This window comes from Heterodontus francisci, chromosome 26 (genome assembly GCF_036365525.1).
Source record: "Heterodontus francisci isolate sHetFra1 chromosome 26, sHetFra1.hap1, whole genome shotgun sequence".
Taxonomy (NCBI): Eukaryota; Metazoa; Chordata; class Chondrichthyes; order Heterodontiformes; family Heterodontidae; genus Heterodontus; species Heterodontus francisci.
The window spans coordinates 48,758,525-48,776,831 of record NC_090396.1 but is presented as its reverse complement, the minus strand read 5'-3'; the positions used below and the strand labels follow the sequence as shown (position 1 = coordinate 48,776,831).

General features: G+C 45.3%; 1 protein-coding gene across 1 annotated transcript in view; it reads left to right on the top strand.

Moving 5' to 3' along the window:
- LOC137384323 (protein sidekick-2-like) overlaps positions 1-18,307 on the top strand; it is a 506,965-nt gene that overhangs the window by 357,585 nt on the left and 131,073 nt on the right. The window contains exons 36-38 of the mRNA XM_068058191.1: positions 6,373-6,510; positions 7,797-7,958; positions 10,782-10,907. Of these exons, the coding sequence (XP_067914292.1) occupies positions 6,373-6,510; positions 7,797-7,958; positions 10,782-10,907 (426 nt within the window). The remainder of the gene's footprint in view (positions 1-6,372; positions 6,511-7,796; positions 7,959-10,781; positions 10,908-18,307) is intronic.

Here is an 18,307-nt window from a genome sequence, read left to right as displayed (position 1 = left end):
TGGAGCAGCTTGCCGATCAGAAAGGGGACATCTAGCAGCTCCACTACAGAGCGTAATTGGCGCTGGTACATTTAAAGGGAAGAAGCAATTCTAGAGGAGTACCAAAAGCAATTGACCATCAAGGGCAGAGGGGTGATTTTTGTCAGACAAGGAGGAGCTTTAGTGCTCCTCCTTACCCCACAAAAATATTTCAAAATCTTTTTCTAAACCTTTTTTGAGCAGCCTACATTGGTACTTCTGGTACTTTAAAAAAAATGTATCAGGGTCCTATCGACGTATTAGGACCCCAATTTGCATGGGATAATGAGGCTCCTTCCTGTTTCCAGCAGGTGGCTGGGCACCTATTTCAACCTCCCACCAAAATGATGGAGCCCTAGATGTCAGTGAAATGGAGCTTAAGTTCTGTGCCCACCCCTTGTCCATAGTTGGATTCACTTGCGTTTTTCTGGATGTTGATATACCGCCTCTAACTGAGTGGGTTTAAACCTTCTGCTGAGTCTAGGTGAGGTTGTGGAAGCAGGAACTAACTGTGTCAGAGTCCTTGACCCCTTTGCATTTCTGTCTCTACCACAAGACATCAGGGACCTCCCAAAACAGGCCTGGACCCAGTGTATCCAGTTCACAGCTAATTTCCAGCTAATTCTGACTCCCATTTGTGATATTGCAGAAATCTCCCTGAAATAGATGAGCAAATTCAGGTCTTGTCTTTTATTATTGTCTTGTGTTTAGTGAACATTATCATGTGTTTCTCAGCATTTGGAATGTAGATGAATAGGTAGAGTGGAACCTGCTTAATTGCAAACGCTCAGGGGTTGTGATAAAATTAGAATTTCCATCAAGCAAGAAGCAACAAAAGCAACATAATGAAGAGTCACCGAGTGCATACCAAATTTATTCATCTAAATTTCATGCAATATCTTAGAAATGAAAGGTAATACATCTTGGGAGTTATTTTAATGTGAAAAATTCTGACATTTTTAAAAATGAAAATCAGAAGTCAATGGCCTCAACGCTTGCCCTTCCAGTGCATAACATTCATCAAATGTTTTGTTAACTTTTGACTTGATAAAACAACACAGAATGCACAGTGTAGTTACCTCTCTAACTTTGGAAATTTCCGGCTCCAGCACATCTTCATTTATGTCTACTGGAGCCTCTGATGCAGTATCTTTCAGAGAAGAAACAATTTCTGCTTCAGTCATCTCTCCACAGATGTCAAGGTCAACACCCATCTCAAAAAATTCAAACTCCGCCTTATTAAAAATGCCATGAATCCCTTCATCAATCTCATCAAATTCAACCAGGTCATTGCTTTCCCAATGGAAACTAAGGCGCAGTTTCGAAAGCCATTACTGGTGCTTCTGGGAGTCGCTGAATTTCAAACTCTACTGGATAGGTGTATAGTATTCAATATGCTATCATTTTCATAACCTGTGAAATGCCGGTTTCCTCATTGGAATCTAAAACAGAAACCACCTTGGCACCAGTTAACTAAACACATTTCAAGGATTGCTTCTGTGACTTTTCCAGGCTGCAAGGGTCAGATAGCTACAGAATAAACTCTGTGAGCCATCAGGGTAGCCAGTTTCTTAAATTAATAGCCCATAATATGCAAATTTACAATAGACCTCTCTCTTTTATGAGGCTACTTTTGAAAGCCATTGGAAAAAGCCTGTTGTAAAATGTCTTTTTGTGGGCTCGCTATTAACATGTAAGCCATAAAACAGGTTTTATCAGAGACTGTGGTACAACAGGGAACCTGATAAAAAGGGCCTTTGAGTGGAAAAGTTGATGGTCCAACTTTAGCAATCATGCAAACTTTACTGTGTATGGTATTTGTTTCTTTAGTCATTTGGTAATGTGCATTAAACCATTTTGGTGCCATGTACACACACTGAACATGAAATTTATTTCTGCAAACTATGTGCAATTACTTTTTGAAACAGTCTTCATTATTATGCCATCAAGAGAGCTGGCAGGCAGATGTCAAGTCTTCCCCCACATAAAAAGAGCAGTTAATAAAGCATATAGTATTATATACAGGCGTTATTAATAGGGGCATAGCATACAGAGCAAGGATGCTATGTTGAACTTGTATAAGACAATAATTCGGCCTCAGCTGGAGTATTGCATCCAGTTCTGGGCACCGCACTTTAGGAAAGATGTGAGGGCATTGGAGGGAGTATAGAAAAGATTCATGAGAATGGTTCCAGGGCTGAGTAACTTCAGTTATGAAGGTAGATTGGAGAAGTTGTGACTGTTGTCCTTGGAGAAGAGAAGGCTGAGAGGAGATTCGATAGAGATATTCAAAATCATGGAGGGTCTAGGCAGAGTGGGATAGGGAAAAATATTTCCCATTCATGAAAGGACCGAGACCGAGAGGGCACAGATTTAAAGTGGTTGCAAAAGGAAGCAAAACCGACATAAGGAAAAACTGATGAAAGGTCACTGACCTGAAACGTTAACTCCACAGATGCTGCCAGACCTGCTGAGTATTTCCAGCACTTTTTTGGTTTTATATTAATAAGGAAAAACTTCTTCATGCAGCAAGTGGTTAGGATCTGGAATGCACTGCCTGAGAGTGTGGTGGAGGCAGGTTCAATCGAGGCATTCAAAAGGGAATTAAACTGTTATCTGAAAAGGAAGAATGTGCAGGGTCACTGGGAGAAGGCAAGGAAATGGCATTAGGTGAATTGCTCATTTGGAGAACCGGTACAGACATGATGGGCGAATGGCCTCCTGCACTGTAACAATTCTGCGATTCTGTGAAAAAATAAATTTAAACAACAGCTTACCCTGGGCTGCTTATCAAGGTACATCTTTGCCGTCAAATAATCGTTAAATTGATGAATTGGCTAAAGGTGAAATTGGGAATTGAATTATTTCTGGAATCAAAGCAATACTATCTTTTCACATTTCTTAAATATAATGTTTTGATCATAAGAAACTCCTTAGAGTGGAAGTTATCTGTATTTTATTGGAGAAATCAGTACATTACTGAAAGTTTGCCATGGAGATTGAGCATGGGTTATATAGTTTAAATACTGTAGATCGTTTGTCAAAAAAAGCTAGCTGTGTCTTAGATATTATTTAGCACATTATAAAATTCACTTGGTATTTAATAATATAAACTGCTGGCGAAAGCCTCAAAGACATTTTTTCAAAACACTCTTTGTCAATTGGTACTCTGCAGTGTCTGGCCTTCTCCAGGAACTGCAAGAAGCTGGAAAGAGCAAATGGTGAAGGGATCCTTTCTAGTTATTGACTAGATTGAAACAGTTTCACAAAACAGCAAAGAAATAGGGTAAAAGGTTACAAAAATAATAATGAAAGGAATCTGAAAGAATTCCATTTATGTCGCAACTTTCAAATCTCAGGGTGTCCCAGAGTGTTTCACGGTCACTGTTGTAAATAGGGAAATTCAGCAGCCAATTTACACAAAGCAAGGTAGCAGAAATAACAACTAATCTGTATTAATGGTATTGGTTGAGGGATAAATGATGGCTATGGTACTGGGAAAATTCCTCTGTTCTTTTTTGAATAGTTCCATTGGACCTGGTCCATATACTTGACCCCCAGGCAGTTGGGGCCTTGGTTAGACATCCCATTTGAAAGACAGCACTTTTGTCACTATTGTCAGGAAGGCAATCCCTCAGTACTGCTCTGAAGTGTTAGCTCATGTCTCTTCAGAGAGAGGAGGGAGGTAGGAGAATGAAGTGGGAAGGAAGACAGAGCTGAAGGAGAAGTGGAAACGGTGTAACGGGGCAGTGGGGAGGAATGTTTACACGGGTTGTGTGGGTAGTTCAATGGGGAAGAGGCAGGAAATGCGATCACTTTAATACTACCCTCTTCCCCTCCCCTCCCCCACACCTCTTATCACCTTCCTACCCTCCCCCTCTCCTATGATACCTCTTCAGTTTCCCCTCTATAACCCTTTTCCCCTTCCTCCCTCCTTTCCTTCATTCTCTACCCCTAACCAGCTTTTCTTTTTTCCTCCTCCTTTTCTCCTTTCCCTGGCCCCCCTCCTTAGCCTCCCCTTTCCCCTTCCGCCTGTCTCCCCTTCCGTCTGTCTCCCCTTTCTCCCCTTCCCCCGACTCCCCTTCCCCCGTCTCATCTACCCTCCCACTTCTCTCCCCTCCCTTGCCCCACTCCTCTGCCATAGACTTCACCTTTCTTTCCTTTTCCCATCTCTCCTTCCCTTCCTCCCTTTCTCATCCCCTCCCTCTCATTCCTTACCTCTCTTACTCCCTTCATCCTCCTCTTCCCCTTCCCTCTATATGCACTTCCCTCCTCCCTCTTCATATTATCTTAGAAAGATAAGGATATACATCCTCTGGCAATGCACATTGGAAGATAAGACCAAGTGTAGTCTTCAGGTAAAGTGGCGGTACAATGTAGGAGATAATTGAAACAGGGTAAGCAGATGTAATTCAGGCCCCATTTTAAACTCATACATTCTGTACTTATTTTTATATAATATTTTGATTTGAAAATATTTATAGTTAAATATCAAAACAAACAGTAATTTGGAAAGCAGAGATGTAAAGTTGCTTGAAGCACAAGTTTTCTCTGCAGTACTAGCTGAGAACTTGGGTGCAAAACTGAGATTCAGTGGCTAGCACGTGTAATTATGGCATGACAAGTTTACATGGGCAATTTCCAGAATAAATGTGGACTTCAGACTTTAGGATAGGGTTGGCATCCTTCTATCTACGAAAGATGATGGACACGCAGCAAACAATCCATTTAGGTGGGGTGTCTTCTCTTGGAGCACCTTTGTTGATGGGTGTGAAGGCCAATCCTTGAGAGGCAGGTTCTGCCACAAGTGCTGCACGTGAAGCTGCCAAGTGATGCTGTGAGTTGTTGTTTTTGACGTTGGCGCCTGTTGCCAAGCTGCTGTAGCCACTGCTCGTTATTGTAGTGCACACCAGTCCATAGGATGTGTCGCCATTTCCCTTTTTCGCCAGTTAGTGACTCCCAAGTGCGATAGTCAACATTTAGGACCTTCATGTCATGCTTGCAAGCATCCGTAAAGTGGAGCTTTGGGCACCTCACTGGTCGTCTGGCCCCGGCTACCTCACCATACAGAAAGTCCTTGGGTATACGACCGTCTTCCATCCTGCAGATGTGTCCAATCCACCGAAGCCGCCTCTATTTGATTAGTGAAGCCACATTTGGGAGCTCTGTCTTTGAGAGGACTGTCACATTTGTGATTTCGTCCTGCCAGGATATACCCACAATGTGCAGGAGACACTGAAGGTGGAAATTATTGAGCTTCTTTCCCTGGTAGCTGTAAGTCACCCATGTTTCACAGCCATACAGCAAGGTGCTGAAAACACAAGCCTTATAAACCATCAGCTTGGTCCTGAGGGTCAGCTTGGTGTTATCCCATGCGCATTTCGCAAGTCGACCATAGGTGGTAGTTTCTTTCCTTATGTGTGTATCAAGCATGGCATCAAGAGACAGCTTGACTGTCACCCTGGACCCAAGGTGGCAGAATTTGCTAACTGTTATGTATTCGCTGGTTTGCTGGATATTTTATATATCTGATTTATCTCAGAGCAATGCAGAGATGATACTAGTTCTAAATCAACAACAAGTTTGTTTAGAGTACTTTAAAATATCTCAGCACTTACAAGATTTCAGTACAATGTCTTTTGGAACAGTGTTGTGTTTACTCGAACCTTCCAACCTGTTTCTTAAGCTTCAGTTTCATAAACTCTTAAGCTCCACCCATAGGCTTAAGCAATCAAGCACAGTGAACTCTGATCAGTGGATAGACTAATACAATCAAACCCAGATCAATCAAACCATTGAACACTCCACTAACCACTTCCAGTGGGGTGTTATTTAGTGTGATCAGGGGCAGAGATGTCCCTTGTCCATGGTTTTCTTGACACTTATAGTCAAGGAGAACAAGTTACAGGCATGGAGAGACAATGCAAGAGTCTTTGTTGCTGAGTTTTTGTGCCATGCTGACTTTATAATGGGAAAAAGTGACACAAATGTGTGACAAAAACCTGACAATAGGAAATAAGATTTTGTAGGCAGGAAATCCATACAGATGTTTTGATAAATACATACAGATGCACGCATACATTCCCAATTTTGCTTCATTTTCCCTTCCTCTCCTCTTTCTCTCTCTCTTCTCAACTTCTCTCCCTTGATCTTGACCTGAATACTGACTCCCGTGTGCCTTGCCATGGAGATCGTGAACATGAATGGAAAATGTTAAATATTAAAAATATCTCCATTAACAGTACAAATCTTAAAAGGTCTTATTTATCAAACATCTGGTTTCTCCTCATTGTATGATTTGTGAATACAGATAACTTGTGTGGCTGATTAACAATTTTATTTTTCCAAAAACAGCTCCAAGTGCTCCAAGCTACATCCGATTCAGTGAACTGACGACGACATCTGTGAATGTGTCCTGGGGTGCACCAAAATATCCAAATGGAATAATTGAAGGATATCGACTAGTTTATGAGCCTTGCACACCTGTTGATGGTAAGCATGTAGGGCTGAATTTTATCAGTAGTTAAGAAGTCCGGCTGCCAGGACCGAAAGCGAGAACCGACCCTGCTCCAGCAGGCAGCAGGACCTTGGGGTGGCATTTTACTAGCGTCGGCCAATTGTCCAATTGACGATGGCAGCCTGCTTTCCCAGAACTGTCAGCCCAATTAGAAGTGGCCGCTGCTGAGGCTGCAGGATGAAGGAGAGGGCACCTCAATGCCAAGGCGCCCTTGAAAACCTGCTAAGTTTTCTCTCTAACTTTGCCGGGACCTGGCAGGCAGGTCCCAGCAATCAGTGGTGGTGGGGTCGGGGTGGGTAAGTTCTTGTTCCATCAGCACTGAGGCTGTGGGGGGGGGGGGGCCCTCTGTGGCCATGGAGCAGCGATAAAGGAGGTCCCCCTGCCAGGAACCCAGGGTTTACTGGTAAAATGCCTGCGGGAGCGGGAAGTGGCCCTTAATTGGGCACTTAATTCCCTCAATTGGCTGCCCCCCTGAGGTTCCCGCTGCTGGTAAAATGCCATAGCGGAGGGAAGATGTTGGCCGACAACCTTCCGCTGCCATTTTACCAGCACTCCCAGCTCACCTCCAAAGGGCTGGTAAAATCCAGCCCATAGTTTGTAAACCTATTCTAAAACAATTGTACTAGCATAGAAGGATAAAGAAGGTAAAGGTACAGTGGAAGGAATCCACCTCATGGAGAGCTCCAATCAATGAAAGTCTGTTAATTCTTAGAAGTCAACTTTTAGATTCACTTAATCTTGCTGTGGTAATTACAGAGGCTTAGAACAGCGAGTTCACCAACAATGAGTTAGGGAAGGAATGAAACATGGGAATAAATGAAATAGCAGAGGAAAAGTATGAACAAAAAGAGGAAAAAATAAAAAATAAATAAAAACTGAAATAAATGCAATAATTAGAAAGGAAAAGAGAAAATTGAAGGAAGGAAAAAATATATTAAGCAACAAAACTTTTATCGTTGCATCATCGCACATTTAATCATGAATAATGACCAGCTGACAAAAATTCCATCGGGCACCTGTGTCTGTGTAACTGCTCCCCAGCATGGAGTTCATCTTCAGAAAAGGAGGGAGAAAATTGGCAAAAGGAGAAAAGAATTACATATTATGAAGCATGCTGCTGAGATTGGATTTACTGATTTCTGATCTCCAAGTGATTGCCTTGTGTACTTCTTCATCTTTTACCATAATTAATCTGTTGCAATTTTTGTTGTCCTCGACATATTGTACGCTGCCCGGTTTCAGTAATTCTCTCACTGTACAGGAGTTAGTAAGATTGTAACTGTGGATGTGAAAGGAAACAGTCCTCGATGGATGAAAATAAAAGACCTGTCCGATGGCGTAACTTACACTTACCAAATCAAAGCAAAAACTTTCACATATGGACCAGAAATTGAGGCAAATATCACCACTGGACCTGGAGAAGGTAACTCAATATGTTTTTTTAAAACCAAATCATATTCTATACCATTTCAAATGTTTTAAGTTGCAAATGTTTATAATGCGGACCTAATGATAGCTTCAAGTACTGCCAGGTCATTTATAACCAGGAGCCTAGATTTTCAACAGCATTCAAGACCAAGACCGGAGTTTTATGCCATCCCAGCGAGCCAGATGGTGGCGGGGGGCCTTCCCAACCCGCTCCTGCCTCCGCCCCACTTTACATGGGCCAGGGGGGTGGTGAGAAATGGGCCACCCACCCCAGGCCAATCAAGGCCCTTAAGTGGCCACTTAACGGCCACTTAAGGGCATTCACCCAATCCACAGGGATTTTACCTTTGGCAAGCGGGCATCCAGAAGATGTGAAAGGCCGCCCAGTGAAAGCTGGCGGCCTCTCAGTGCCTTGGAGGTGGGCCCTGACAAATGGGCACAGAGTGCCCAATTGAGGGCCGCCCCCACTTCCCCAACCATTCCCAGGACCCAAGATGCCCCCCTTCACCCCACACAACCACCCTTGCCTCGCTGGGGTGCGATCGAGCACTCCGGCGAGGCAACCCTAACTGACCTGGAGTCCTGGCTCCATGTCCTCAGCTGGGCTGCAGTCCCAGCAGTGGCCTCCGCTCCCGGTGGCGCTGCTGGGACTAAGAGCTGCCGGCCCAATGATTGGCCGGCAGCTCAATGAGGTGGGACTTCCTCCCTCAAGCGGGTGGGAAGTCCCGCCTCGGAACAATTAAAGCCTGGAGACCTGTAAATTGCGGGACGGATCCTGCTCGAGGACGGAAGCGAGTTAGCCGCCGACTTTTACGTCGGTGGCCAGCTCCCGTCCGCCCGACATAAAATCCAGCCTAAAGTCTTAAAGCAAATTCAACTTAATTCTGCTTTAAGAATGTAGTTTCTCAAACAAATCTGTCCAGGGTCGGAGAACATCTCACTCTCAGTATAATACTTATATACTTTTTCAATACTTTACATGAAAAAATCTCTAAATTGGTGGCTTTTGTTTAGAAAAATACTGCATTCTAACTGTTCAAAAGCAGTTTACTATGCTCGTCCTCTGAGTTTCCCTTGTACTCCCTGCAGAAATAGTAACTGATGCTTAAAACCTTACTCAAATTTTGAAATATGTGCATCAGAGTATAAGGAGTCGATTAACATCAGCATTTTTTTTTCAAGGAAAGGCAGTGAGACCCTGCGGGATAGGACGCAGACAGTGGATTTTTGGACAAGTTAAAATTTCTGAAGGATGTATTGGAATAATCATGTCTGGAATAGAATAGATATGTGTTCCTGTCGCAGTAGGAGTGAGTTGGTCGAATCAAGTCATGTGGAGGTGAAATAGGCAGTTTTTCTGGTAGCAAGGATGTTGGATTTGAATCTCAACATAATTTAAACAAGAAACTGAGATTGCTCAGCCTGACAGGGCAGCCGGGGAGAAGGATGGCATCAGAAGCTAAGGTGTAGAATATTTGATGGGAATCAACCAGGGATGGCTTTGATCTTAGCAATGTTGAGTTGTAGGATGTTGCTCATCCAAGACCTGATGTTGGCTGTCAGCACACAGGTGATTAAACAACAAAAGGTGGTCGCAGAGAGGCTGTCTGTCAGCATGCTGTGAATAATGTCACCAACAGGCAAAATTTAGCTGAGGCATAGAAGGGAGCCCAGAATGTAGCCATGGGGATCATCTGAAATGCCTATACGCGAGTGGAGGAGAAAGCTTTTATGCAATTTCATTGGAACTGGCTGAAGTAGTACGAGGCTAGAGAAGCACAACAAAGGTGGACCAGAGTGGCGAGACAGTGGAGAAGAATGGAGTGGTCCACTATGTCATGCACTGCATTGAGGTCAACGTGAATGAGTAGGGATAACGTACTGCACTCATAGTCACAAAGGAATGTGTAATTGGAGATTTTGTTGCAAATGGTTGGTGCAATGGGTAGAGTGAAAACAGGATTGAAGGGATTTCTGACGGGAGGGATGTGTGACATACTGAACGTTAAGGAACTAGACAAGTTTGAAAAGAGCAGTATTAAGAGAGGACAGGAAGATCAAGAATGGGTTCTTTGAGAGGGTGGGGAAGAAAAACAATGGACATCTTGAACAGTAAGGGTCTGAGAACCTGAGGAAAGGGGATCCACAAACTGAGATTTGTGATCTTTTTATGAAGTTGGGATAATTATGTAGAGTTGCCGCAGAAAGCAATTGAATGCAGGTTAGATGAGTTTTTCGGTGGTGATGAGCTGAATGGAATTTGCATGAATGATAAGGGAGAAGCGACAAAATGATGTTGACATGGGGAAAAGATACAGGGCGCAAAGAGGATTCCAGGACAGGTGAAGAAGTGACTGAGGCAGATGATTTTGAAACAAAGAAATTCACATGCTTCCCACATTTTGAAGATGGGGCAGAGAAAAGGAAAGGAGGCAGCATGTTATTAAAAAGAGGAACCTGAGGTTGCACTTTTTCTCCAAATAATTGCCTTTTCTTTGATGAATGTGGAAAGTAAGATGAATATTGGTGGACTTAAAAGATCCCCTGGTATTATTTGAAGAACAAGGGAATTCTGGTGTCCTGACCAACATTTATCTCTCAACCAACACCACTCGAACGGTTGTCTAATCATTTGTGACACATTTTATGAGTGCAACTTGGCTGCTACATTTCCTACATTATAATAATGACAGCCGTTCAAAGAAGTCTTTTATTTGACTGTGAAGCGCTTTGGGATTTCCTAAAGTTGTGAAAGGATGTATTACATTCAAGGTATTTCTTCTTTCTATTGATTGTATATGTTTTCCCCTCCCTCAAGGTGCTCCCGGCCCCCCAGGTGAGCCATTGATCTACAGATATGGATCAGCTATTACTATTCATTGGTCCAGTGGCGACGCTGGCAAGGCACCAATCAGCCGATATGTCATTGAGGCCAGACCATCAGGTAAGAAGTTAGACTCATCTGATTACTGTTTCTTTCCTCCAATCACCCATGAGGCAACTCTACATAATTATCCCAACTTCATAAAATGGTCACAAATGGTCCAATAGCGTGACTACGCGCTGGAAATAACCATTTAGGAAATTATATTAGGGGTGGAGTTTGAGAAAAGACATTCCATAGTTTACTATTTCATGGCATAAGGGGTTAGTACAGTGATATACTTGCAAAACACCTCATTAATTCTCCATCCAGAGTCCCGGATTTTCTCTCCTTGTGGCCAATTTAGCATCACGTTACTGCAGAAATAATTAAATAAATGCACAATAATAGTACCAAAGGATATCAGTGTTCGACAAATCTCAATATTTTTAGGCTCAACAGTTTTAGGCTCAAGATGATTTGCTGCAGAAATACAGCTGAAGTCTTTAAAAGGTTAACAGAGTTGTGGAAACTAAATCAACATCTGTTTTTGAGTGCTTCTATTTGATTAGATTTTCCAAGAATGTTTCCATCTTGTTTCTATGGTTTTTTCAATTTTTCAGAATCATTAATTATCCCCATAAATTAATTTTTTGATATGTTTATTACACTGTGACTGTATTAAATAGAACAATCAAAAGCAAATGCTAAGATTTTTAAAAGCCTTAAAATACAAAGTGTAATACTGAGAAAATAACTGGATATGGAAACAGTTTATATCTTGAATCTAATCTGACAATCAGCTACATTAATGGATAGGTTGTCAGAAATCCAATAAACTAACTCAAATCACTCTCTTTTCCAAGCTCTTATGCTTTTGAAATAGTAAACAGCCTGAGAGAACTCACCCAAAATTGTTTTCAAAACATTTTCATACAGTTAAATCCTTCATAGATTGGGAGAGGGATAATATGTTTACATCACAGGAGAAGAATTGCTTTGGTTGCTGTTTAACAAATTCTTAAACGTGGTCTTTTTGAATTCATTTACAATATTACACATAGCAATTCTTCCCCTTACACACAGGCAAGATTTTGGTGGCCAAATAGGGGCAGGAACAGAGATGGGCAGTCGCGTAATTTCCTGACGCCGGCTGTTGTGCTGGTTCCCCGATGCCATTCTGACAGTCAGCAATTTTGCTGAGGAGGGAGAAGGCGGGGCCTGGCAACCCACCCAATTTGGATCAATTTCCAATTAAGCCTGTTAACGTTCTTATCAGCTCGTTAAGGGCTAGTCTGCAATTTTTGTGGGAAGGTACAAGATCCACGCTGGAACTGGCACCTTCCAAGTAAAATGGCCATGCCATTCAATGAGATGGGTTCATAAAAGGGTGCACGGCTGAGAGGGGTGCTTATCCACTGGCACACAGTGGCCATCAGGTGAGCAGAGTTAGCAGAGCAAGTGGTTTGTGCGGGCTCGGACAGTTGAGTGAGTCGTGGCCCTCCAGGATTGTGGGACCATAAGAGGGGGTAGAGTTAGCATTGTGAGTGCAGCTGACAGCAAGCAAGGCAATAGCTGGACGTATGATTAAGGTACTCGGAGATAGGGATGAGTAACGTTGAGGATCAACATCCTTAGGAGCAGATGCAGAACCCTGGGCATGAGGAGGGCAGAGAAGAGGAATGAGGGGCAGGAAGGCAGTGAAGACCATACCCCAGCATCAGGTGTACTGCCGAAGAAGAAACATGTCAGAGAAACAGTGCCACAGGAAACTGCGCCTATGTAGGCAGATGGTATCTGCGATTTGTGAAGACCCCAGACCTCCCAGTACTGTTCACTATGCCCTGCCAGTAGCCATCAAAGTCACTGTGGCCTTGAACTTCTTCACCTCTAGCTTGTTCCAAGGATCAGTAGTCGACCTTGGTGGCGTCTCTCAAGTAGCAGTACACCATTGTATCTCGTAGATCACTGACGCCCTATTTGCAAAAGCTGTGAAGTGCATACAATTTCAAATAGATGGGGCCTCACAGCACAAAGGGCAGTGGGATTCGCCTCCATCGCTGGATTATGCAGGTGCAGGGCATCATCGATTGTACCCAAGTGGGCATCACCGGTTGAGCAGCCAGTGAGATTCGTCAACAGGAACAGCTTCCAATCCCTAAATATTCAGCTGGTCTGCGACCACAGCAAGAACTGTACGCATGTGTGCACTTGCCTTCCTGGCAGCTGGCATGATGCCTTCATCCTCTGGCAGTCCAGGGTGCTGCTGCTCTTCATATCACCACTGAAACTCAGTGGATAGTTACTAGGGGACAAGGGATATCCCTTGAAGAGATGGCTACTCAGACCTTTACATGGCCCTAAGAAGGTGGCACAGAGGTGCTACAATCAAAGCCATCTGCTCACAAGGACTACCGTTGAGCAGGCCATCGGCCTTCTGAAGATGCTGTTCTGGTGCCTAGACCACTCGGGTGGCACCCTGTAGTACACTCCTGCAAGGGGAATGTGCATTGTGGTGGTCTACTGCACTCTCCATAACGTGGCCCTGCAAAAAGGTGTGAATCTTGAGGAGGGTGATGTCGCTAGATCGACACAGTTCATCGGAGGAGGACAAAGATGCAGAGCAGAATGGTACCAGTGCTGTGCAGGAAGGTGGCTGGGGCTATCTCAGGAGTCAAAGCACGCATCAGGATGACGTGAATGCCAGGGAACATCTGATTGAGGCGCGATTCACGTGAGCGCTATTCATCCAGCAGGACAGCATGCTCTGGCACTCACTTTGCTCTGCCTCTGAGAACACATCCATTAAACACACAAGTTTGAATGGTTCCATTCTTACTGACAATGCATGGTACATATCTCTCCAGTGGTCTCAGTGCCCAAAATGTTCAAAGACCATTGCTTCCCTCCACATTAGCCTCTTGGTGATTACGTCGCTCTTTGGCACTGTGGATTGCTGGAGGGGTCCACCAGCTGGGGCACAATTGCATCTTTGCACCATCAGTGCCACTGACTGGTCAATGCTACAGATGTTGCATACATTCTATGCAAGTCAGTGCACTGCTCCTGCATCCACTTGGTCTGATGCCACACATGGCTCTGCAAGAGGTTGGCCACTCTCTCAGTGGAGGAGCTCATGGTTCAAAACCCTGAGCCATGATGGAGCACATGAGCTGAATGGACTCCTTCATTCTCAGCCTATGATTCCATACTGCCTCAGGGTACACCAACATGTGAACACACATCTCACATTGCTGGTCAAAGTACAGCCGCACAGTTTGTGCATGAACATGGTTGTGTCTGCCCTCTACCCTCCGAGGGGGACCAACCCACTGCTGCCTCTGCCTCTCTTGCTCCTCCTGCTCACTTGTGATGTGCTATTCACCCAGTGCACCCTTTCTAACCATGCATGAGTATCCACTGATGAGAGTGTATCTGCGTTGGTGGATGGTGTGCTTGAATGCTGTGACAGTACTGGGTCTGTGGCTTCCACTTCGTCCGAGTTTCCCAGTGATGCTGAAGTAACACTGGCATGCTCTGTCTCCATATTTCGCCCAGTGGGAGACATAAGAAGGAGATCATGAGAACTTGCCTCTGACAGCAGATGTCTCTGCAGAACTGAGGCTTCCCAATACAGCTGAAGTTTTGACGTGCTGTCGGACAGGGAAGAGTGCACTCCATCCCCTTCATCTACAGAATTCAATCTCTTTCACCCTCTCCTACAGGTATTCCCATCTCTCCATCGCCCACTTCCTCATGAGGTGCCACCCTCATGATGTCAGATGCCAGCTCCACCATTGCAGTCAGGAAGGTGAACTAGGACACTAGTGTATGCCCTCTCCCTAGCATTCTCTCCTGCAAGGACAAAAATGAGAGATAAAGTAATGCTGGCCTCTCTCACCAATTCCAGTGTGACATTTAAATAAGATACTGCATTTATCAGTGTTGCCACTCTCATTGGCACTAGAGCTTTGAGCCTTGCTGACAGTCAGTAATGACCCTGGCCACACATTTCTCCCATGTTCAGGAGCACTGTGCACCCTCAGGCTGCTCAGATGGTGTGCGTGCTGGTGGCTGCAGACCTGGAGGCCTGTCATCCGGCTGTCCTGTGCATACACCTTGTCAGCGCACAGAAGGTCATTAAACCTCTTGCGGTACTGCACAACATTGTGGCTGCTCATATGCTCTGCCACCTCCAGCCAACCCTGCTTGGTTTTGGCTGGGTGGCCTTCTGCTGCCACCCTCCAGGAACAAGACCCTTCGCCTTTCTCGCACAGCATCCAGCAGGGCCTCAAGGGCAGCATCACTAAACCTAGGGACAGCCCTGCCACCGGTGCCTGACCTCTGCCTCCCCTCCCCCCCACTTCTGCCTGCCATTCCATTGCAAGACAGCTGCCACAATAATGCCTGCTGTCATGCCTTTAAAGTGGGTACATAATTTCAACCTCCCGCCTCCTTCCTGCACCCGCCAGCGCCAATTGGCTGCCAAACCCAGCCTGCAGCTAATTAGGGACGACCTCTGGGAAAATCCCGACCTGTGACTGCTTCCTCCCTTGGAGAGTTGTTGGGACCCAGAAATGGTACTGACGTCAGGGTCCTGACCCCAAATGGAATCTCCTGCCCACATTAGTAAATAAATGGGGAGAGTTTTCACCTAAAATGTGGATGGCTTTGGGTTAATTGGGGGAGGGGGTGGTTAAAGTATGAGAATTCAGCTTCCCGTCTCCAACCCGCCCATTTCTGGCTTTAACAGGAACTTTACATCTGATAATGTGGCTGTGAGTCTGGGGAAATCTGGCAGCTTCATTGAGGTGAAGATTTGGCAGATTCAGGAGGGAAGTGCCTTTACACCAGTATTGTCCAACATACGACCCACGGGCCAGAATCTGACCCGTCAAACATTTCCATCCAGCCCACGGATGTAGACTGTTCCCGGGGCCGTTCCTCATCCTCAGCGTGACTGGAGATGAGAAATCTCCCTTTGTCAGTCTGGCTTTTAAACTATTGTGCTGTCAGTTTCACAGCTCACAGCTGCTGACATCGGGAACAGCTGTTTCCCAACAGACTCGGGGTTTTCCGGTGGGTTCTGACTTTTATTTTAAAAAGCCGGCCAGAAAACCCTGAGTCTGTTGGGACTGACTTTTAAAAGAACTTTAAAAGAGCGTTCCACTCTCTGCAACTGTGTGAGAGAGGGTTGAGAGAGGGCTGAGAGAGATTGAGAGAGGGCAGAGAGAGATTGAGAGAGGGCTGAGGGAGAGATATGGGGTACCGGAGAGAGCGGGGAACACTGAGCAGAGCCCGGGGAACATTGGAAACACAGGGGGTGGAGAGAGGGGGGGAAAGGGCAATGGAGAGAGGGGGGAGAGACAGACAGACAGGGGAGAGAAAGTCAGAGTCATTTATTTATGGCACAGAAGGAGGCCATTCTCTCCATCGAGCCCATGCCGACTCTTCAGGGAGCTATGCAGTCAGTCCCACTCCCTGGCTCAATCCCCATAGTCCAGCATGTCTATTTCTCTCAGGTGGCCATCCAACTTCCTCTTGAAGTCATTGATCGTCTCCACTTCCACCACCCTTCTGGGCAGCGAGTTCTGGATCATTAGCACCTGCTGTGTAAAAAAAAAAGTGCTTCCTCATATTCCACCTGCATCCTTTGCACAAAACTTTCAATCTGTGTCCCCTGGTCCTAGAGGGGAGGGGGAAGGAAGAGAGAATGAGACACACACACACACACACACACACACACACACTGCATGGGGAGAGGGGAAGAGAGACCAAGGTCTCTCCTGAAAGATGGACATCTATCCAGAATACTTTGCACTGCTACATCAAGTGTGCGGGCAGAGAGTGACTACTTATTAAAGCAAAAACAATGCCAGGTAGGTCACTAAATCAGTTTTCAATATAGTGACGAGAAAGTAGGTCAACAAATTTGTCTTCTCATTTATAGCGTCTTCACAAAAATGCATATTTGTTGTTGTTTTTACTAGTAAGATAAATTTTTAATGCCTTTATCTTTTGAAATTTGCTCACCGGCCTCCAGACCGAGCAAAAATCGCAATATGGCCCTCCGCCCAAAAAGATTGGACAACCCTACTTTACACCATCTCCTAGATCCAGGTGCCTGTCTGAGGAGCCTCCGCAATCAGACCCCCTCCTCCGGAGGCCCCTGACTGTCTTCCTACCCCCACCCCTACCAGCCTCCAAACTCTCCCCACCAGGAGTCTCCAATCATCCGAACCCCTTAGTCTCCGACTCCCACACCACCACTCCCCTTCTGCCCCCTCCCCCCCCGCTCACAGGCCTGCAACCTCCCTCCCTGGCCTCAGATCCTCCCCCCTCCCCTCAGGCCTGCAATCACAACCGCCCTGCAGCCTCCGATTAACTCCCCACCAACCATGGGGCCTCTGACCTCTCCCCACCCTCCTCCCCCACTGGGTTTGCAGCCCACCCAAACAAGCCTCCCCCTCTCCCCACCCAAATCAACCACTCCTTTCCCCCAATGAAATCCCCTCCTCCCCTAACCCCCATTCATCCCCACCCCTCACGACGGAGCTCTTGCGGCCTTCACTAACTCCCTGCCCAACTGGAGGCCAAGCATGTCAAATCAGGCGAGCCTCTGGGTGCAGAACTGAGCAGTGATGTCATGGGCATGCTGCAGATGTAAAATTCCACAGCATATAGAGGAATCCTGAATCCTGGGGGAGCGATGGCATCATAGCTAAATTTACAGATGGCACAAAGATAGGTGGGAAAGTATGTTGTGAAGAGGACATAAGGAGGTTGCAGACCGATATAGATAGGTTGAGTGAGTGGGCAAAAATCTGGCAGATGGAGTTTAATGTGGGAAAATGTGAAGTTGTTCAGTTTGGCAAGAAGAATAAAAAAGCAGAGTATTGCTTAAACGGAGAACGACTGCAGAACTCCGAGGTGCAGAGGGATCTAGGTGTTCTAGTGCATGAGTCACAAAGTTAGTATGCAGGTACAGCAAGTAATAAAGAAGGCTAATGGAATGCTATCCTTTATTACAAGAGGAATTGAAGATAAAAGTAAGAATGTTATGCTTCATTTATACAGGGCATTGTTGAGACCACATGTCGAATACTGTGTACAGTTTTGGTCTCCTTATTTAAGGAAGGATGTAAATGCGTTGAAGGCAGTTCAGAGGAGGTTTACTGGATTGATACCTGGAATGAGCGGGTTGTCTTATGAGGAAAGGTTGGACAGACTGGGCTTGTTTTCACTGGAGTTTAGAAGAGTGAGGGGAGACTTGATTGAAGTATGTAAGATCCTGAACGGTCTTGACATGATGGATGTGGAAAGGATGTTTCCTCTTGTGGGTCAGTCCAAAACTAGGAGGCACTGTTTTAAAATTAGGGGTCGCCTTTTTAGGACAGAGATGAGGAAAAACATTTTCTTTGAGGGTTGTGCGACTTTGGAACTCTCTGCCTCAGAAGGTGGTGGAGGCGGGGTCATTGAAT